Raw genomic sequence first — 22,215 nt, 5'->3', positions numbered from 1 at the left:
TCAGATAATACACACTGATAAATACGTATGTTGAGTCTCTGATCTCTGAAATGTAATCTTGATTATACTAGGCCCCAGGAGGAGTCTCCAAGTTGGAGTGGATATATGGGGAAGATGTTTATGGCAGCCACTAACTACCTCCCTACCCAGGTATCGGGCATAATCAACCAGGATCGAGCATTTGCCACAGTACGTCTCAACTTCTCTGGACAAAGGAGCATCTGTATGCTTACTATGTGAGTAGGCATGACAGAAGCATAATTAGAGTAAACCTGCTAAGCTGCTACTTCTTGTAACTGTAACTTATTAACATTTTATGTCGAAGGTATTTACCACAAATAGCTTCATGCATCCGGGGGCTAAGTGCTTAATAGCTTCAGTTACTTTTATATTCCACTGTCACTAATTTTAGGCGGGATCATGGCGGAAATGGCTTTTCTATTGGTCAGTCAAATATCTGACCAAACAGAAAACCATCAACAGGTGTGAATCTGCAAGCTAAGCTACTGAGAAACCCACACAGGTTGAGTTTCTGTTTGCCTGATATGGAATGCTGATATGGATGGCGTGCTCTCTTCCCTGTAGGGGCTCACTCCACTCCTGAGAGTTTGGACACAGGTTTGCACAGCCAAGGCTTAGGGACCCTTCCAATTTGCGGGTTCAAACTCCACTCTGGGACTGTCTGTTTTGCTCTTCAGATGGATGTTGAGGATCCCATGTTTGAAAAGCAGTAAGTTTTCTTGGCATCAGCTGCATCACCAAAAACTGGTTATTCATTGCTGTTTGTGGGATCTTGCTATGTGCAAAATGAGTGTTATAAATGCAGGTCCTTCTTCCTTAAAAATAGAAAGATGAAAAATTGTACATGGTAGTGTCAGCTGTAGCTCAGTGGGTAGCACATTCGCCTGAGTCAGAGGGTTGTGGGTTCAAGTCCCACTCCAAGTACTTGAACACACAAAATCTAATCTGACACACCATTGCAGTGCTGAGGGAGTGCTGCACTGTTGGAGGGGACGTCTTTCAGATGAGACGTTAAACCGAAGCCCCGTCTGCTCCCTCAGGTGGACGTAAAAGATGCCATGGCACTATTTTGAAGAAGAGCAGAGAAGTTATCCCCATGTCCTGGCCAATATTTAGCCCTCAATCAACATAACAAAAAACAGATTATCTGTTCATTATCACATTGCTGTTTGTGGGAGTTTGCTGTGCCCAAATTGGCTGCTGCATTTCCCACATTACAACAGTGACTACATTCCAAAAGTACATCATTGGCTGTAAATCGCTTTGAGACGTCCGGTGGTCGTGAAAGGCGCTATTCAAATGCAAGTCATTTTTTCTTTTATGGTTCTAAATCTAAATTTATATTATTATTACTAATCGATCTCTTGTGGTGTTGCATATGTGATCAAATATAGTCTTCAGATAAAGCAGCCTTGGAGGGTGAGAGATAATTTCACTAGGACAGCAAAACACAATTCATTCCCCATGTTAGAGTCATAGTGGGTACATTGCCTCAGAACTGCTCCCATTCTGTGTTGACTTTGGTGGAAGCCCCTGATTACTCGAATAAACTGGGTTTCCGCACCTCTGGCCAAGTTATGGCAGTGGAGCAAGAGCAGCCCCAAGGACATTCCCAACCTTACATTCTGAACTTATTTTTATATATTATGTTCATTTTATAGTATTACTCCTAGTTATATAGTGAAACTTGCAGCACCTCGGACACTGGTTGGAGCAATTAACATCAACAAAACAGATTTACTTATCATTTACTTCATTTACTATTTTGTTATTTAAAAAATTTTCTTAAAAAATTGTGTGTGCAAATTGGTTGCACATTGTCCAACTTGGGACATTCTGAGGACATGAAAGGTATTATATAAATTGAAGTGCTTTCTTTTTTTATTCATTCGGAAAGATTTTCTTTTGTGCTCTATTTTTAATGAAATTAGATGCACGTTCTTTCGAAAGCATTTATGATCACTTGGGAGTCGGGCACTGAGAAAACCTGCCTGGGCTGTATTTTAGGCCATGGGTAGATGTTAAATAGTGATGAATATATTGCTGTGCTGATTTGGGGTTTTAGTAATTGTATTTTTTTTTGGTAAACAGGATTCAGAAGTTACCTCGACTTCTTGTTGCTGCCTCAGATGGATTCCTCTACATTTACAATCTGGATCCTCAAGATGGTGGAGAGTGTGTTCTCATGAAGAAACACAGGTGAATGTTTATTCCACATTTACCAATGAGCTTTTAGAAATTTGAGGACCGCTGGTTTGGCTGCTGAGCGCCTGCATGCACGGTACCACCTACAGTCATACAGTCCAATTTTTCAAAAGAAGCCTGAAATAGGCATAAGAAACAGAATTAATTTATGGGCTCCATTGTGCCAATATAGCCATGCCATAATCTCTGTTGTACTTTACATTTGTGTTTGAAAGTCTAATCAATTATTTATTTCCTATGGATCCAAGAGGACAAGCTGCTCAATAGCTTATTGAATATTTATCACCTTACAGGCAACATCAGTGAAGCCTCACTGCACATAGTCCACAGTAATGTCTTGGGGCTTCTTTCAATAAGGCTTCTGTAGAAAATATTTGTCGTGCAACTGATTGGATTAGTTTGTACTCTCCGATATCATTAGAACTATGTTCATAGTCACGGTCTCACTCTAGTGACTCCATGAATGGGAACATGGTGTTCTTCATTCAAATTTTCGCTGCAGTCGAACTTCATGACATCAAAGCAGACGCACAAAATGTCTGTTCCCAGTCTATCTCTAATCAGTACTTTCAAGGTATAATAGCTGGCAGGTCTGCCTGTTGTTTCTACCCCAGGCAAGGTCCTAACTCAAGACTGAAATGTCTGATTCTTGAGCCACTTGCTAGGAAAGATTAGGTGAGGTAGTTATCTTTTGCTGTCTCAGTTTATATCTTTTTTGAGTTCCTTCTCCTGGGTGGGCTGCAACCAAGTCTAAAGAGTACCATCTACTCTTTACGAGGGCGGGCACCCACACCCATTGGACCTCAACCCAGTGCACAAGTCTGCTCTAGCTGTGGCTGTCTCGAGTGGGGCCTGGATCCAACCCTTCTGACTCAGACAGAATACTACCATGGTCATCACGTCCAGATTCGAGTGCCCCACTGGATGTCAACCCAGTATTTAGATACCATATTGTAGTCTTCACAGTCCGGGGCTATCTGGAATGGGGCTCAATCCCTTCACCTTCTGACTCAGAGGCAGGAATGCCAAAGGCTCACTCCAGATGATAAGTAGCAAGCTGTAAATCTTTAGGGGCCCCTTTATAGTATCTACAATATGTGGGAATGCAGTAGAACCTTCTTTAAAGGACAACATTTAGGTATTGTAGCAGTCAAATTTAAATGTTTTATTTATTACTGGTGAAATTATTGACGGCAATATTACTCAATTTCCTATCTGAATCAATGGCAAGTGAAGGCGCCTAAGCTGTAATGTGATGCTATATAATGTCAGCACAGTATGCCATAATGTCAAGGCAGGTCATTTTTGAGCAAAGCACTGATGAAACTCAATAGGAGTATTTCTGGAAACTCAATATTTTCTCCTGTTATTGATGTTGTACGGCCTGTGGTAGAAAGGTATATGGCCCAGGTTCAAAAGCCTTCCTACCCCTCTCTGAGAGCTAACCACACTGATGGTGTGGGCAAGATTAGGAACTTACTGAATGGAGGTGAAGATGCAAACCTACATCCTATGTAGCAGCAACACACTGCAACACTCTGTAAAAGCAACATCTGCTACGAGGAAGCTCAGATTTTAACATTTTTGCTGTCCTTTTCTGGTTTAGACTACACTATGAAGATGACAGCAGTGACACTGTCAAATCTGACTTGACGTCTTCCATCTCACCAACCTATGCAGCAACTGTTGCCAAAACCAGCTCAGTGCCTTCGTCATCAACAACACCAGGTATCAACTTAATCTCAGCCATTTGTAATGTTCTTTATTGACTGGCCTGATTATCATGCCCTATGTCCCAAGTATAACAGTACACATGGAGCTCCATGAGCTGTACAACAGAGCTGGTCTCCAGTTGTCTCGATTAACACTTGCCACTGAACAAAGGCCTAGCTCTGTCAAGCCCATGTGGCGGCTGGTGTGTAATGGCCACCACACGTTAAAATAATCCACACACAGGCATTTCCACCCTTCAATATGCAGTTCGGGATCTGGAATATCAAGTCCTTCATTGAAGCACCTGTGAACTCATCGAACTCATCCCTTTTTGGCATAGAAGCAAGTCAACCTCGATTCGAGGGACCGCCTAAGGACAGTACATCAAACAAAGGAGCTCAATGGGCTGTACAGTACATCAAACAAGGGAGCTCAATGGGCTGTACAGTACATCAAACAAGGGAGCTCAATGACTAAAAAAGCAATAAAGAAAGGGAAGATAGATTACGAAGGTAAACTTGCGCAAAACATAAAAACAGATAGTAAAAGCTTTTACAGATATATAAAACGGAAAAGAGTGACTAAAGTAAATGTTGGTCCCTTAGAAGATGAAAAGGGGGATTTAATAATGGGAAATGTGGAAATAGCTGAGACCTTAAACAATTATTTTGCTTCCGTCTTCACAGTGGAAGACACAAAAACCATGCCAAAAATTGCTGGTCATAGGAATGTGGGAAGGGAAGACCTTGAGATGATCACTATCACTAGGGAGGTAGTGCTGGACAGACTAATGGGATTGAAGGTAGACAAGTCCCCTGGTCCTGATGAAATGCATCCCAGGGTATTAAAAGAGATGGCGGAAGTTATAGCAGATGCATTTGTTATAATCTACCAAAATTCTCTGGACTCTGGGGAGGTACCAGCGGATTGGAGAGCAGCTAATGTAACGCCTCTGTTTAAAAAAGGGGGCAGGCAAAAGGCAGGTAACTATAGGCCGGTTAGTTTAACATCTGTAGTGGGGAAAATGCTTGAAACTATCATTAAGGAAGAAATAGCGGGACATCTGGATAGGAATAGTACAATCAAGCAGACGCAGCATGGATTCATGAAAGGGAAATCATGTTTAACCAACTTACTGGAATTCTTTGAGGATATAACGAGCATGGTGGATAGAGGTGTACCGATGGATGTGGTGTATTTAGATTTCCAAAAGGCATTCGATAAGGTGTCACACAAAAGGTTACTGCAGAAGATAAAGGTACGCGGAGTCAGAGGAAATGTATTAGCATGGATAGAGAATTGGCTGGAGAACAGAAAGCAGAGAGTCGGGATAAATGGGTCCTTTTCCGGTTGGAAATCAGTGATTAGTGGTGTGCCACAGGGATCAGTGCTGGGACCACAACTGTTACAATATACATAGATGACCTAGAGGAGGGGACAGAGTGTAGTGCAACAAAATTTGCAGATGACACTAAGATTAGTGGGAAAGCGGGTTGTGTAGAGGACTCAGAGAGGCTACAAGGAGATTTGGATAGGTTAAGCGAATGGGCTAAGGTTTGGCAGATGGAATACAATGTCGGAAAGTGTGAGGTCATCCACCTTGGGGAAAAAAAACAGTAAAAGGGAATATTATTTGAATGGGGAGAAATTACAACATGCTGTGGTGCAGAGGGACCTGGGGGTCCTTGTGCATGAATCCCAAAAGGTTAGTTTGCAGGTGCAGCAGGTAATCAGGAAGGCAAATGGAATGTTGGCCTTCATTGCGAAAGGGATGGAGTATAAAAGCAGGGAGGTCCTGCTGCAACTGTATAGAGTATTGGTGAGGCCGCACCTGGAGTACTGCGTGCAGTTTTGGTCACCTTACTTAAGGAAGGATATACTGGCTTTGGAAGGGGTACAGAGACGATTCACTAGGCTGATTCGAGAAATGAGGGGGTTAACTTATGATGATAGATTGAGTAGACTGGGTCTTTACTCCTTGGAGTTCAGAAGGATGAGGGGTGATCTTATAGAAACATTTAAAATCATGAAAGGGATAGACAAGATAGAGGCAGAGAGGTTGTTTCCATTGGTGGGGGAGACTAGAACTAGGGGGCACAGCCTCAAAATACGGAAGAGCCAATTTAAAACCGAGTTGAGAAAGAATTTCTTCTCCCAGAGGGTTGTGAATCTGTGGAATTCTCTGCCCAAGGAAGCAGTTGAGGCTGGCTCATTGAATGTTTTCAAGTCAAAGATAGATAGATTTTTAAGCAATAAGGGAATTAAGGGTTACGGGGAGAGGGCGGGTAAGTGGAGCTGAGTCCACGACCAGATCAGCCATGATCTTATTGAATGGCCGAGCAGGCTCGAGGAGCTAGATGGCTTACTCCTGTTCCTAATTCTTATGTTCTTGTGTTCAATGGGCTGTAGAGTGAGCTACAAGGGAGCTCAATGGGGCAGTTCAATATATTAAACTCGTTGGGCTGTACAGTACATTTTACAAAAGGAGCTCAATGGCTGTACAGTACATTAAACAAGGGAGCTCTACGGGCTGAACAGTACATTACACTGGAGCTTATGGGCTATGGCAAAAAAGAGGCTATCAGATACATTATATGGGAAAGTGTGCGTGCTGACCTCTGCATTATATAATAAACCTGAACAACAACATTGAGACACAGACTAAGTAGTGCAATAGACTGAACATGTTTTGATTAAAAGTACAGTACATATCCTCTAGGACACACTGTTATTTAATGTTCTCTTCCAGGATATTCTGAGGATGGTGGTGCTCTGCGCGGAGAGATCATTCCTGAGCACGAGTTTGCTGCTGGACCATTACACCTGGACGATGAGACTGAATTCCCTCCTGTGAGCATACAGAATAACTAAAGCCTGAGCCAACGCGCTGTCACTCACAGGGGCAAGTGTTAATCTGAAACTGAGAAGGAAGTACTCCAGTAGCAAACACAGTGAAGCTGATCCCGGTCATTTTGATTAACACTTTTAAGGAGTGAAAAATGTTGCTGCATGGCATCCAAAAGTGACAGAAGTTTCAAACTGCCCTTTGCTTAGCTTGTTTATAGTCCTCATTAGTATCTTGTAGTATGTAGCATTATGATCAAACAGTTTGGGATAAACACAGTGAAACTGCTTTTCCCCATAAACTGATGGTGCACCTCAGAAGTCAGAGGACTGCAACCTCAGAGTACTGAGATGTACCATGGGTTTCCAGCACCTCTCTAAACAATGCAAGACACGGGCTGGATAATGCTGTTGTTAAAATCACCAAAGCACAAGTCATTTCTATGTACACAGACATCTTGGAAATCTTGTGATTGCATTTTATTTCACACCATCCATGCACAGCAGGAGTATTGAGAGCCAGGAGAGATCAGCCACCCCCTCTCACATGCCCCCTCACCCCCATACAGACCCTTGCGGATTTTGTAAGGAGAAATGGGAATGATAATTAACACCTTTTTGAGTAGTCAGTAGTTTAAAGGTTGGGCAATTGCCTTAAATATTAGCAGAAAAATATAATCCAAATAGTCCAAGACTTCTTTAGACTATTTTTGCTTTGTGCTTAGCAATTTTCACAATAATATGTTGACATGTTGCACAACAGTGTGTGGAACTCAGCTCCAAATATTCAAGTAGTTCTCTCAATAACTGATGGGATATTTTAATGCAAAAATAATACAGGCTTGTAAGTGTTTATCATAAAATTACTTATATGAGCACAGCGAAGGACCAAACGCAGAGACAAACCTCTGGTATTTTGAAAATTTAAGTTTTCATAATCTTGACTCCGCTACTTTATATGAAGTAAGTTAAAACATCAGAAATCATTTCTGTGAAATAAATTGAAAACTTATTTGCGGTCAATTTTGAGCATGTATTTAATCCTTTCCCGAGAATCCATTTATTCTTAAAACACTATTACTCTCCCAATTGACCTGTCCTGTTCATGGTATTTCTGAGGTTGGTTATTGAAACCAGTTTTTCCCTTAGGTTCTCGCAGCTCTTTACTACCTGAGGCTCTAAAAATGTCATGTTTCAGCAGTCCAACCATATAAATTTAGCAAATATGCCTGCCCCAGGCAGTTCATGCAATTTATGTATGTATTTTAATACAGAAATAATTGCTGAGTTTTTCCCCCTCCCCAAGTTAAATTTTGTTTTCGAAAATTATATGGGGGATATTTCCTTCACGTTCAAGGATAGGATCTCAGCCTCCGTTAAAAGACCTTGTATGTTACGATAAGGGCTGTTACATTGGAGCATCCGCGCTCTACAGTAACAATGACATCATTTTGAAATTATCTGTAGCAATAAAAAGTGAGTGTGTGCATGTGGCAGATGCACATGAATGTGCCAGTGATAAGCCACCACTTAATGCTGGGCCTTGTGTTGTCTATTTTCCTCATCAAAAAATTAGAATGTGAGCTTTATTGTGTTCTCCATTTCAATGTTCCTATCCACATAATTTCCTAAAGACGTATCTGAACTTTTATCCACATCATGTGCAGTTTTGTGATTCTATAACTTGTTGTCCGTGTCTGGCACCATTAAATCAGATACACAGAGGCTATAGAGTGTTGGCAATGAACACACTGAACAGTCACTGAGTGACATCGTTGTGGTCAGGAAATAAGCTGAAAATTTTTATCTTTAATGACCTTCATTTGCTGCCCATTCTGCCTATGCCATCAATTTGCAGTTCAAATATCAGCACTTTTTAAAAAGCTTTGTGAAAACAGTCTCTGTTTTTGTGCTCAGAGCCATAGACAAGGTTAATGAGGTCAGATTTGCTCAGTTGGTTGCAAATGGCACACTGCCAGGTTTCTGATTGAAGATGGTCCCATGTATTCAGTGGGTCCCAAGGTAACTTTAGGTTGGAAATGTGTTTCGGCTGTGTTTTTATCACCAGTCAGGCTTTTTTCAGCAACTCCTAAGGCGCTTTTTTTGCTTGCCCGTATTTTGTTCCAGTCTGGGTCACTGAGTGCTACTCAACCCTGTTTAGATTTGTTGTTGGATACTAGTCCCGGTAGGCCAGCTGTGCCCTGCGGTGTAATGTGGAGATTCAATTGCAGAGGAGTGCAGACATGTGGGTCTGGCTCCTTCCATTTAGCTTGCGGAGTGAGGTAGTTGATCAGACGGCAAGTTTGTTGTCCCACATTTTCTGAATATTGGGTTATTTGTACTTCTAATTGTAGGCGATGAACCCCACAACTGCTCATAACATTGTGCAGCTGCACACAAATATTGAATCAGCCGTGATCCCTTTCAACACTTAATTCTTGTTGTGGCTTGTAACATGATCCTATACAAGTTGTCAGTCATTTCGGGCCGGATTTTTGGCTTTCGGGTTTTTTCGGCGAAAACGGTAGCGATACGTGAAACTTACCGTTTTCACTGCGCTACGGTTTTTAGGCCGAACTTTCGGGTTTTACATATGCGCGCATTGGTAAGGGGGTCGTTGCATGAGGATTCGTGGTGCAAAAACGTGAATTTCCCAAAATTTAGTCCATGGCCAAGAGTGCTGTGAGAGAGGCCTTGGGAGGGGGGGAACAAATTCCAAAAAGCATTGAAAGACATTTATCTGAATAAAAATTTAAAAATAAAAACTTTAACTTACCTTTTTTACAGGTCTTCATATGTACCACTGCTGGCAGGGCTGCAACGACAGGTTTGACCTGTCGCTATTCTGGGCGTGGCGTACGGGTCGGGAGAGAGCCGAAAGTCTGACGGTAACGCAATCCGCGGCAGGTGCACATCGGCGCACCTCTCCCCGGCGCCGCAAAGAACGAGCCGAAGGTCCCACCCGGGCTTTGCGACCGGGTTTTCGCCGCGGAGGGTCAAATCGCGGCATAAACCCAGTCGCAAACTTCTCAAAAATCCGGCCCTTAGTGTGTATTTCTACTGATGTTTTTATAGTATAGAGTGACCGGAGCGAGGAGTTGCAGAACGTTGTATAATAACAAGAATATTAGAGTTTGTAGGAACAAGGAAACCTATCCTTTCTTCACACATGAATTTTTTCTCTCCAGAAACACTTCCAAAGCTCCCTTGTAACTTCTTCCGTAATTTTATTGCCCTTTGAGTGAAAAAGCTACATCTGGCTTCTCTTCTTACTCCTATCTTCTTAACCTTTAACCTGACTCCCTGATATTCATACGCTTCATTGTAGTAAACAAATAATTTAATGTTCTATAGTCTTTTCCTCCCCTATTATCACTTCAATAACTCTGATGTACAGAAGATGGCTTGCCAACAATGGTGAGTTACAGTAGTTCCTTAACAATTGTGAAATATCCCCAGGGCTCTGTAGATGTCAGATATTTAGAATCCTTTTCGCAGGCAAATGAATGCTGAAACTTGCAGACACCGCTGATGAGTTTCAGAAATAGGCAACTCTTTGGGTTGCCCAAATCTTAACTGTGTCTTCAAGTTCATTCTGTAAAACTAATGCAGATTGTTAAAATGATAAATCGTCAGTGGAATTTTTCTGTAAACAACTCTGGTGTCCTAGAGAAGGTGTATGGTCGGGGGAAAAGGAGTATTGCCATTCTGTGGTAGCGAACTAGTTACTATTGGCTTAGGAGAGGCTCAAGCAAATGACAACAGCTGTCAATGGGGCTTATGGCTGTTTGACTATCTCAAATGAACCAGAGAGCAAAATGGGTAAGTGTAAAGGACTAACAGCATTTTTCAACGAGATCTGCTTTAGCCAGAGCCTCTGTTGCTCTGTGTTGCTGCTTGAGCCACACCTCCATGGTGTTGGGCACTGTGTATGGCACTTGCCCGCACTGGATGACTCTCTCACTCAGTGGGTGTTTTTTGACTGTATCAGTGTTGCTGACAGAGGGACGAAAGAAACATCAAATGTAAAAGTACCTGCGATGTGTCAGGTGTTCCGCATGCAGATGGTGTGAAGGAGAGGGGAAAGTCAGACACTTGTAAAGTAGCTCTTTGAATCAGTACTACACACAACCTTGAAGCCACTTACCATTATATCCACATCCAGTTTTGCCTAATGCATTTGGCAGGTTGTTGTACATTACACCTCACACCTCATTCTGCAAGGCTCTGACACAATTATTAACCCTTTGTCATTTTGGCATTAAAATAATTTTAATACATTCTTTGTTCTCTAAATAACTACCATGTCTATTTAGTATTTTCTCAAACCCATCTTCCCTCCCTCCCACAACAATGAATACTGCAGCACATTTAGAAGAAGACAATTTCTCTGCCACTCCAAAGGAAATGACTACTTTCTTTGCATATTTATGACTAAACAATGCTCCTTATGTTTACAAATCAGGACAGAGGTGACTGACAGGCTACAACCCTGGTATGAGTTATGCTTTTCATAATACATGATAACATTATTATTATAGCATACAATGTGCCATTGTGTTGATGAATTAGCCACCCATTAGTGCAAAAAATTTTAAAAAGCAACTATTTCATTAAATATCACCATTTTCAAAATGTACATGCCGATGTCTATTGCATCACATGACTGGCAATATCATACAACTATTTTAATGTTTAGTTTTGTGGAATTACAATGAATACAGTAGCTCCCCTTATGGCTAAGGATAACTTGGGCGTAGAATTTGGCCCTTCCCCCCCTCAATGGAGGCGGAGCGCTATTGGAAGCACTCTGCGTCCATGGAGGGGCACTCCCAAGGTGGTAGCTTCAATTAAAGGGGAGGGCAGCTGCACGCTCTGCAGTTCCTTTGGTAGCTGCCACCAGGGATGCCCTCGACCGGACCAACATGGATGGCAGTCTGGTTGAAGCGAGGGTGCAAATGGCCTACTCTTTAATGGGCGCCCCATCAGTGGATGTGACATTGGCCAGTGCCAACCTTGCCGCCTGCGAGGCAATTTCCCCCTTGGGGCGCAACAGGTTCGGTGTGCACGGTAATGACGTCATCGCTGTGTGCGCGCCAGTCTGGGGCGCAAATCATGGGGGCGTGCTAACGGTACAAAGCCCCCCCCCCCAAACCTCCAGGGCAATTCCCAGAGGTGCTATCGACTACTTCCCCCGAGTGATAATCTTGTAGCGCCTTCCCAGAGGGCTATAAAAAGGGCAACTTCGCCCCCTTAATGTCTAGTCTGTGCTGAATGATCTGATCTTAGGATGCACACTAAGGGTGCTACAGTTTCCCTTGGAGACCTTGGGTTAGCGAGGAAAAGTTTCATTTCTGGAGAAATTAAATTGAAAAGCAGAGGGGTTATGTTCAACTTGTATCGCACCTTGTTTAGACCACGCTTGGAGTACTGTGCATAGTTCTGGACTCCACATTACAAAAAGCATATGAAGACACTGGAGTAGGTGCAAAAACAATTTACAAGGATGATACAAGAACTGAGAGGTTATAGGTATTGGGAAAGGTGAACAGACTGGGACTCTTTTCTCTCGAAAAGAGAAGGCTGAGGGATGACCTAATTGAGGTATTGAAAATTATAAAGGGGTTAGATAGGGTAGACGTAGAGAAGATGTTTCCACTTGTGTGGGTGGACCAGAAATAGGAGCCAAAAATATAAGATAGTCATTAATAAATCCAATAGGGAATTCAGGAGAAACTTCTTTAAGAGAGTGTGAGATTGTTGAACTCGCTACCAGGCAGTGGTTGAGGCGACTAGCATAGATGCATTTAAGGGGAAGCTTGATAAACACATGAGGAAGAAAGGAATAGAAGGATATGTTGATGGGATGAGATGAAGAGGGGTGGGAGGAGGCTCGTGTGGAGCATAAACATCGGCATGGACCAGTTAGGCCGAATAGCCTGTTTATGTGCTGCACGCTGTATGTATTTCTAGGTAAAAATAAGTTGTCTAAAAGTCCCACTTTAATCATTATCATTGCTGGAAGGAAGTTTGGTGTAAGAATTGGGCTTAGGTCTGATGCTTCCCATGATTGAATATTATCTGACATTCATTGTTGAAGTTCACACAGGAATAGTGATTACTTGAGTAAAGTGCCAGAGGGTACCTGAGTTAATGTCTTCGGGAGAGAAGCGGAATGAAAAACATATGCATGAATGTAACAGCATCATTTCCATGTGGTGAATTCGTACAAAGCTCATCCATTAAAAATTCTATGTTTAGATTTATGTAGCCAATATTTTGGTTCCTACCTAGAACATTCATCATTTTTCCCATTTCATTCACAGTATCCAAATAACAATGAAAAATTCAAGAGTACGGCATTGACTCCTTCTATGGGCTTCAATCCATACCTACACAATGTTCCTTCCCCCACGACATCTCGATTATAAATCTCTCCAAGGCCTTAGTCTACCCACCTCTGCAAATTCCTCTGGCCCTATGCCCCAATTCACACTGTCTGCTTTTCCAATTCTGGACTACTGTGTGTTCCACACCTTTTGCTCAACCACCAGTGGCAAAGCCTAAAATCATCATGTTCCTAAACTCTGGAATTCCCTTCATAAACCTTGCTATATGTCTTCACACATCAAAAGCCTCCTTAAAAATTACCTCTTGAACCATGCTTATGGCCACCTCAACCTAATTTTTATCCTAATTGCTGTTCAGTGTCCCATGTCCCATCCTCCTTGTGAAGCAACATTGGACAGTTTTCTATGTTAGAGGTGCTAATAAATGCAAGTTGTCATTGCTATCTACCCTTGTTAGACAAGCTTAATAGAGGATGAACATATCCCATATCACCCACATCCTCTATCCCCTTCCAATATTACTTCCTTCCGTGTTTGTCCCTGGGAAAAAAAACCTCTCCAAATTACTTACAACCGCACTTTCTAAATTCCAACTATTTAGACTTTGGCCCTCCATTTGCCACAATACTGCTGCAGCTGTGGATCTGCTCAGGCACATCCGTATTTTATTTCCTTTGTTACTAACAAACATTTACTTCCACCCATCCCAGTCAACCAACCCCCATAGATATTGACTCATCTTCACTCCTTCAAGTCTAAGGGGCACAGTATTGAGCGTAACTATCTATTACCAGATCTCGCTGGACTACATAGTCAAGCCTCACTCTTCTCAGCCAAAGCCACCTACAAGTCCACGGTCACCCCTTCCACTTTTGCCTCAAAAAATAAGTATGAGGAGCTCATGTACTTATTTGTCCATCCATACAGCTACCTCTGCTGCTTACCCACGCCCCGGTAAGCTAAATCTTCCTCTTCGCTCCTCCCTGCCCTAGTTCTGAACCCCCATTTTTCTCTAGTTTCTTTCCAATCTCCCCTCATGCCCTCTCCAAGCTCATCTTGTCCATGAGACCCACGTCCTACTCCCTTAACCACATTCCTGCTAAACTGCTGACCACTCAACTTCTCCCTGACCCCAATGCTAAATAACATTGTAAATGGTTCCCACTTCTCGGGTACTGTATGCCTCCCTTTCAAAACCATGTCATCAACCCACTTATCAAAATACCCAAACTCCATCCATCTGTCCTTGCAAACTCCTGCCACATCTCCGACCTCCCTTTCCAAAGTTCTTGAGTGTGTGGCTGCCTCACAAATCCATGACTATTTTTGCACTGAGCTTCTGACCCCATACACTCTCCATCACAAATACCACCCATCTCTGTAATGACAACTGCCTACACCCTTCCCTTAGCCCATCTGCCGCTGAAACCCTCATCCATGCCTTTGTCACATCCAGACACAACTATCCAATGCTTTCCCAGCTGGCCTCCCATTCCCCACCCTTGATGCTTCAGCTCATTCAAAGTTCTGCTCACCCATCACTTCTGTCCTTGCTGATCTACATTGGTTCCCGGGCACAAATACCTCCCAATTTAAAATTCTCATTCTTGTGTTTAAATCCTTTCATGGTTTTGCTCTTCCCTATCTCTGTATCATCCACCAGCCCTACAACCCCTCCCTACCTCCCTACCTCCCTACCCCAAACTCTGCTTCTCTGACTGTGGCCTTTTGTTCACTCCCTCATCCCATTGCCCCATCACTATCGGCCCTGTTTCAGCTGTCCAATCTACATGCTCTGGAATTCACTCCCTAAATTACTTCACCTCCGCCTTTCTCTCCTCTTTTAAGATCCTCCTTAAAACCCACCTCTTTAACCTTTGATCACCTCTCTCAGGGCCCAAGTTTCAACTGGATTTGCTCCTTTTTTTGGAGCAACTAGTTTTTTTTTGGAGTATCCTAGAAATTGCAATTCTCCACATTTCATTTGCTCCAGTTTCAGTGAGTTAGTTTAGTTTCATTTTAGTTCCATTTTTTTTCCCAAAGGGGGACATGTCCAGCCACTTACGCCTGTTTTGCAAGTTTAGACTGTGATAAGTTACTCCAAACTAACTGAGAACGGAGTAAGTGTCCACTTTTGTACGGCACAAAAAACTTTGTGTAGAGTTAAGAAATCAGCGCAGCTAGCCAGAGATGGTGGGGATGGGGGGCAGCAGGGAGGGAAGAGAGAGCACTAAACACCTTCACTTTTAAAAATAAAGAACCATCATCAATAATAAATGATAAATCAATCAATAAAAAATTTAAAGTTCCTACCTCACCGAACCGTTCGGGAGCACCGGGGGCCCTCCATCAGCGCACACAGTAGCAAGCACACGCAGCCCATACACGCAGGCAGCAAGCAGCGGCAGGCCACTCAGCCAGGGATAGGGTTGTGAGCGCGGCCGGGTAGGGGTGGTGAGGGAGAGAGAGTGCAACGTTAAACACACGAGCCTGCTCAGGTCCCATCCTACTCACGTCTTGCCCCCAATCTCTTTGCTTTCCTGCTACCCCCATCCCTCCGAACATCTCCGAGACAGTCCCAAGGAACACTCGATGGCCTCAGTCAGTGAGAGCAATCGACATCTTCCTTCTTGATGGTCACTTTTGCCAGCTCCTTCTCCCTTTCTTGTTTGCTGTCTCCAAGTCCGAACTCAGGGTCTCCTTCTCCTCGGCATAGTCGGTCACCCGCTCCAGGAGCCCATTCGGCCAGGGCTAAGGGCGGCGTGTTTCGGGCCCCTCCTACACAGCCTGCAGCACACGCACACAGAATCTGGGGGCCAGGAGCTACTGCGCACGCGTACAGACTCCACTGCGCACGCACGCAGCTGCTGGCAGTCTTTTAGGCGCAGGGCTGTAGCTCCGCCCCCCGCTGTTGCTGCTACGCTGCGCCGAGGCCACAGGAGGCCTCATGAAAGTCGAGAATAGCAAGGTAGGAAACAGATGCGCTTTTTATTCCAGAAAATCGGCGAATCTCTCAGAGATGCGCCGTTCTAATCCTCAACTGAAACTTGGGCCCTTAATATCTCCCTTTTTAACTCAATGTTCATCTTTGTCTGATTATGTCTTTGTGAAGTGCCTTGGGATATTTTCCTATGTTAAATGCATGTTGTTGTTAATGATGTTGATGAACTGGGATAATGTTAGTTTAGAAGTGCACCCTGTTTAAATTGTTTATGCTATTCAGAATTGATCTGAGACCTGTTCTGGATTGTTTTTGTTTTTCAGTCCCTAAATAAGGTATCTAACATATTTGGCAAAAAGAAAAAAAAACAATCTGTAATCCATCTCTAAGCCAATTAATCACAGTACTTTGCTACAGAACTCATTTGGGACTTCAGGTCTTAATAAGATCAACTGTATTTGAGCAAAGATTAATTTCAACTGTGATTGAACTGCAATAGATTGAAGCCTCTGAAGTAACGAACTTTAACTGGTATACAGAACTTTGGGAGGTAAAGGTTTAAGAGCCAAACCGGAAGTAAAATCTGGGAGTTAGATGTGACACAATCAAAGAACTATTGATGAACAATATGATTTACACCCATTAGCAACTAAAATATTCTCAAAATTGATGAGAGAGAGACTTGTTTATAAAAAGCTCAATTGTTGCAAACTTACCTGTTCCTGTATGTTATTCCTGTCTTTGAGAGAGGTTTAAAACAAAAACACATTAGTCAGTTGCTAAGAACTTTAAGCACAGATATGGCCTGATTTTAACCAATACCCCGGCCTAGCAGGAACGGTCCAGGTACGGGGTAAGGTTGGCAGGGCTTTTGGGTTGTGTATCCGCCCTTCCCCACCTTAATTTGTCTGAATTCAGGCACAAAAAGGCCATCCAACCCAGAGGAATGGGGGCCTAATTTAAATGACAAAGGCAAATCCCGATGGTGTCATCAGAATGCACACACCATTTTAACTGCTGGCCCGACTAAGACCTGCGCAGTCTTGAACAAGCCAAAAAATGCAAGCAACAATCTCAGAGACCTTGGTCATCTCTGCTCAAGCTCTACTACCCCCCCCCCCCCCCCCCAACCAACCCAATCATAGACTTTACCATTTCCTCATTTACCCTTCCTCATTCACCTTTCTATGGTACCCCAGCGGTGATCTGGACTCCCATGTGTTTGGACTCTCGCCCACTGGCAGTGACGTCATTCCCACTGGCTTTGGGCAGGAGTCAGTATCTGAGCATGTTAATGAGGCCGGGAGTTAAAATCTCCCAGGCCTCATGCCCCGGAAGGGCTGGACTGATCACTGCCTACTTCGCATCCCCCCACCACTCCGGTTTAAAATTGAGGCTAATAATTATTGCAGAGTAGTGTTGTCTAATAATAATATTGTGAGATATAGTAGAAGAAATTAAGAATTATTTCTCTAACGCACGTGTAAATACCTAGTTGTAGAAAGGAAAATATTACCACTGGTATCACGCCACAAAACAAAATAATACCATAGAGCAACTAGGACTGATTTAATTGGGCATCAGAAACTCTTTATGGATAGAAGTTTAGATATGAGTAACTCTGCTTGTAAGGCTACCATGATTTGCTCATACAGTTATCATTCAGGAGTAATCTGTTTTGCCTCATTTGCGATATCATTTGCGTCGCTGCCTGTGGCACAGACATCGTTTTAGATATGTGAGTGTTTACATTAGTGGGAATATTTTCTGTGTTGCCACAGTCATATACAACAGATAAGATGCTGGGTTTTAATTTGCACTGGTGGTTCATTGATGAATCCAATGGTTTAAAATTATTTTGTGTTATTTAATGGCAGCCATTAATCCATTTATATTAAGCAGGTTAAAATAGAACACAAAGAAATGTTACAGGAATATGCTAATGTGTACTATTGGAGGAAATTAAACCTCATTCCATCTAAAATAATAATTTACGTAATAATAAAAATAATTTATGAATTAAATTACATTTACAGAAATTACTAAATCAGTCATTTTTGAATAAAAATGACTGACTCAGATGTATTGTACTGGAGAATGTGAAGTATTAGTATAATACAGAATATCTTCACTTCAGTCATTCATTAAAATATTATGTATCACAATCATCAAGATTTACGTTGATGCTTTTTTAAAATGTTTTAGGTCACATTATACAATATGGTTTTGGTGAAAGGTTTTCATGAAAATGAAAGGTTTTTGCCTGTGAAAGAATAGCAGTAATATGCTGTGAATAGCCAACAGTTTTCCCCTCACTGTTTTTCCATGCCTTGCTGGCCATTGAGACCATACAGTTGAGAGCATGGTGGGTGACTTGCTCCCAATCTGTGTTTTGTAGGAGCCAGCTGCTAATAGGTGGATGGAAGCAGCTCCAGGACTCCTTGCTCTTCATTTGTGTGGCAAGTGTCTTGCTTTTTGCTTAGTGCTTTCCCTCAGCAGTAGAGCTGATGTCAGGAGCTTAGCAGAGTGGGAATAGAGTAGGTGCCATCTATCCAAGTTTGTCACATTAGTGTTGTAATGCACTGTGCCGCCATACCTTTCATGTTGCATTCCATTGGTTCTATGGATACAGTGAGAGAAATCATCTGGAATATATCACTCACTGCAATTCATTTAGCAATGTTTAATGTATACTGAACCATTCTCGGTTTCACTCCAGTGAATTGCATCACAGACATAAAGACAATATGGACACCTGCAGAGTAGATAGGAGTAGAATATGATAGTATCTGTATGACAATTGTAATAAGCACAAATAGTAGGAGGTTAACCTTCTGCTGAGTACTATTTTTAGTGCATTGGTTAGCACGTTGGTGTCAAATTTCTGTGATATTTGACAAAATTGTTCTGCTTAAGTGTGTTAACTAGTGTGCTAAAAATGGCACTGAGGAGAACTTCACCCCTCAAGAATTTTCACATTTTGATTCACATTTTAATGATTGTAACAATAGTGACACTACTAATTAGTAACAGCCAGGCACAGCGCATGCTGTAGCTTTCTACTGTGCATGTGCAACAGCCTGTTTATAGCACACCCTGTTATTCCCTTATAGAAATTAAGGATTTGTTTTGGTTTTGGTAGATTTATTCATGCCGGGGAAGCCACAGTGAAAAGAAGAAGAAGTTGTGAGACTGAAAAATCAGGATTAGTATCGTGAGTGAAGATAGTGATTATAGACAACATGATTTGAAGATCGAAGAGCCTAAAATCGGTACGCATGAGATGGATTAATTTTAATACACAAAGTGTTTCATTTATTTTTTAAACGAGCAAAACAAAATCCCAATTATTTAACCTTCTGTGTCTGCCACCAGCTTTAGTTGTTTTCAGGGAACCAAAATGGGTGTGTTATAAGGAAGAGCACATGACCGAACTAATCAAAATTTGCATTGCCACACTAAACAGAATAATGACCAATTTTCTTAGTATGGGTATTTAATACTATTATTTTAAAATGTTATAATAACAGCACTTGCTTTAGAAAATGTTGTTCAACCTGTATTTTATTTTGTATATATCTTAAACATATATAAATGTAGCAGTTAATCACCTCGGGCGATGTCCTCAGCCAAGCAAGCTGCCTAAAGTGCCTGTCAAAGTATTTTAACATGTCAGAGTATTTTGAATGAAGTTGCACAAAACTGTAATGTTCACCAAATAATGTAGCAGTAGTAATAAAATGTTGCAATATATGTTGTCTGTTATTTAATCAGCTTTATGCAATATTATGATTTATGGAAGTGTTTATATTTTAGACATCACAAATAAATAAGTTATACTATATTGTATTTTATATTTAAAAGATAGCTTATTTTAACAACACCAAGTGAATGGAGCCTTGCAGCTCCAGAACATGAGCTAAATTGAGACTGATCTACTCTATTCAATCACAGATGGCTGAAAAAAAATGGGGCGGCCAATCCGGAGACATTCAGCACTTTGTGCTTTTTTTTGGAGCGGGGTAGAAGTGGCCTCATCATCAGGCGGACGTGGGGGCGGGTCGGAGTAGCCGTCACTTGCGGGGCAGAAATGGGAGCTGGGAGAGTGACCGACGTTACAAGGCATTAACACGCTGGCTTGTCAAACGTCCCTCCCTCCCTTCAGTTAAAGGGGAGGGCCGCTGCAAACTCTGCAGCCACTTCAGTGGCAAACACTGGGCTACCAGGGAAGGTTTTGGCCTGTTGGTAGCCCGGCCGAACCAATGGGCATTGACCGGCGGCGGCACTGTTCCCACAGGGCAATTTCGGGAAGGGGTCACCACTGCTCAGTAAGGGGATTGGTGCGTGCATGACCCAGCAGGAAAACGGGCAAAGCAGTCCCCGTACACCGTTCCAAAACTTTATAAAATGGTGGCCCCTCCGTGGAGATTCGGTGGCCAGTCCACACTGACTCGTGGCCGCCGCTTTCAGGGGGCCACGGGCCTTATTGAAAGGGGCAATTTTGGTCTCTAAATATACAAATATATTGTATGGAAAATAAAATTAATAAAGTAGTTAAACAAGAGGTGTGACATTGATATCAAACGTGAAAATATGATGAGACAGTTCCCCCTTGCAGATGATCAGAATGACATTACAAGTGTTAAATGGAACTATGACAGGTGCAAGATGAGCACCAGCAGATCGTGTGTCTGTTATAGATGCTACTTTCCTGGAGTGCTGGCAACCTGGATTAATTTTGTGGGGTCTGAAGGAGCTCCACCTAGCCCCAGACAGCTGTGTTGCCAGTAAAACTATTCGGAGCGAGCACAGTACATGGTCTGCCAGTTCTGTCCTAAAATGGCAATTCATACCCTGATTTACATATTAAAAAACAGGTTAGCACTTCATCCACCCAGCGTTAGGCCCCTTTTGTAACAGTGGCACCCAGACTGTCACCATTAACAGTGCAGTAAGTTTACTAGTTCCATTCTGAGATATTTGCCACCTCATTAACACCAGTAAAGATTGGCTCCGAGGTTTCTTGCAATGAATTTTCTTAAACCCTGTAGCTGTACAAGCTCATTAAAGCATAAGGCATGCCTTAGAGATCTTTTTACATAGAATTACAATAGCAATTACAACTTGTGTTTATATAACTTGTCTTTAACATAGTAAAATGCCACAAGGCGCTTTACAGAAGTGTTCTAAAACAAAATTTGACACCAAGCCCCATAAGGATTTATTAAGGCAGAGGTAGGTTTTAAGGAACGCCTTGAAAAGGAGGTAAGAGAGGCGGAGAGGTTTCGGGAGGGAATTTCAGAGCTTGGGGCCTTGCAGCTGAAGGCACGGCCAACGATGGTAGAGCGATTAAAATTGGGGATGCACAAGAGGCCAGAATTAGAGGAGTGCAAATATCACAGAGGGGTGTGGATCTGGAGGAGATTACCAAGGTTGGGAGGTGGTGGGGGGGGGGGGGGGGGGGGAAGAGGCGAAGCCATGGAGAGATTTGAAAACAAAGATGAAAATTTAAAAATCAAGGCGTTGCTTAACTGAGAGAAGGTCAGTGAGCACAGGGGTGATTGGGACTTAGTGCGAGTTAGGACACGGGCAGCAGAGTTATGGATGACCTCCAGTTTACAAAGGGTAGAATGTGAGAGGCCAGCCAGGAGTGCGTTACAATAGTCAAGGCTAGAGGTAACAAAGGCATGGATAAGGGTTTCAGCAGCAAATGAGCCGAGGCCGGGGCAGAGTCGGGCGATGTTACAGATATTTGATTCGTCTCAACTATTCCCTGTGATATTCTCACCACTCTCTGGGTAAATTGATGGGTTTAGTTTTGCTCTTCCCCACAAGTGGAAACACACACTCTATCAAAGCCTTTCATAACTTTAAAGACTTCTATTAGGTTACCCTTTAGCCTTCTCCTTTCAAGAAAAAGGAAACCCAGCCTGTTCATCCTTTCCTGATGGGTATAACCTCACATTTTTGGATATGGTTTCGCCATCAGTAAAGGAGTTGTACAAACTGCGGGACCATAATGGGTGGCAAAAGGTTTGCTCTGTTGTGGCTAGCAAGTAGAAGTCTGCTGCCTTAAAAATCACATCACTTGACCCAAAATAATGCACACTGCACTATGGTATTTTACTTCTGCTTCAAGGC

At 42.6% G+C, this 22,215-nt stretch overlaps 1 protein-coding gene across 1 annotated transcript in view; it reads left to right on the top strand.

Annotated features, from left to right (window-relative positions):
• wipi1 (WD repeat domain, phosphoinositide interacting 1) overlaps positions 1 to 19,827 on the top strand; it is a 110,516-nt gene extending 90,689 nt beyond the window's left edge. The window contains exons 9-13 of the mRNA XM_070857729.1: positions 72 to 236; positions 2,113 to 2,220; positions 3,833 to 3,954; positions 6,689 to 6,789; positions 19,217 to 19,827. Of these exons, the coding sequence (XP_070713830.1) occupies positions 72 to 236; positions 2,113 to 2,220; positions 3,833 to 3,954; positions 6,689 to 6,789; positions 19,217 to 19,264 (544 nt within the window). The 3' untranslated portion in view covers positions 19,265 to 19,827. The remainder of the gene's footprint in view (positions 1 to 71; positions 237 to 2,112; positions 2,221 to 3,832; positions 3,955 to 6,688; positions 6,790 to 19,216) is intronic.
• Positions 19,828 to 22,215: the final 2,388 nt, after the last annotated feature.

Source organism: Pristiophorus japonicus, chromosome 16 (genome assembly GCF_044704955.1).
Source record: "Pristiophorus japonicus isolate sPriJap1 chromosome 16, sPriJap1.hap1, whole genome shotgun sequence".
NCBI classification, from domain to species: domain Eukaryota; kingdom Metazoa; phylum Chordata; class Chondrichthyes; family Pristiophoridae; genus Pristiophorus; species Pristiophorus japonicus.
Note: the sequence above shows the minus strand (reverse complement) of the source record. Positions and strands in the feature narration are given on the sequence as shown.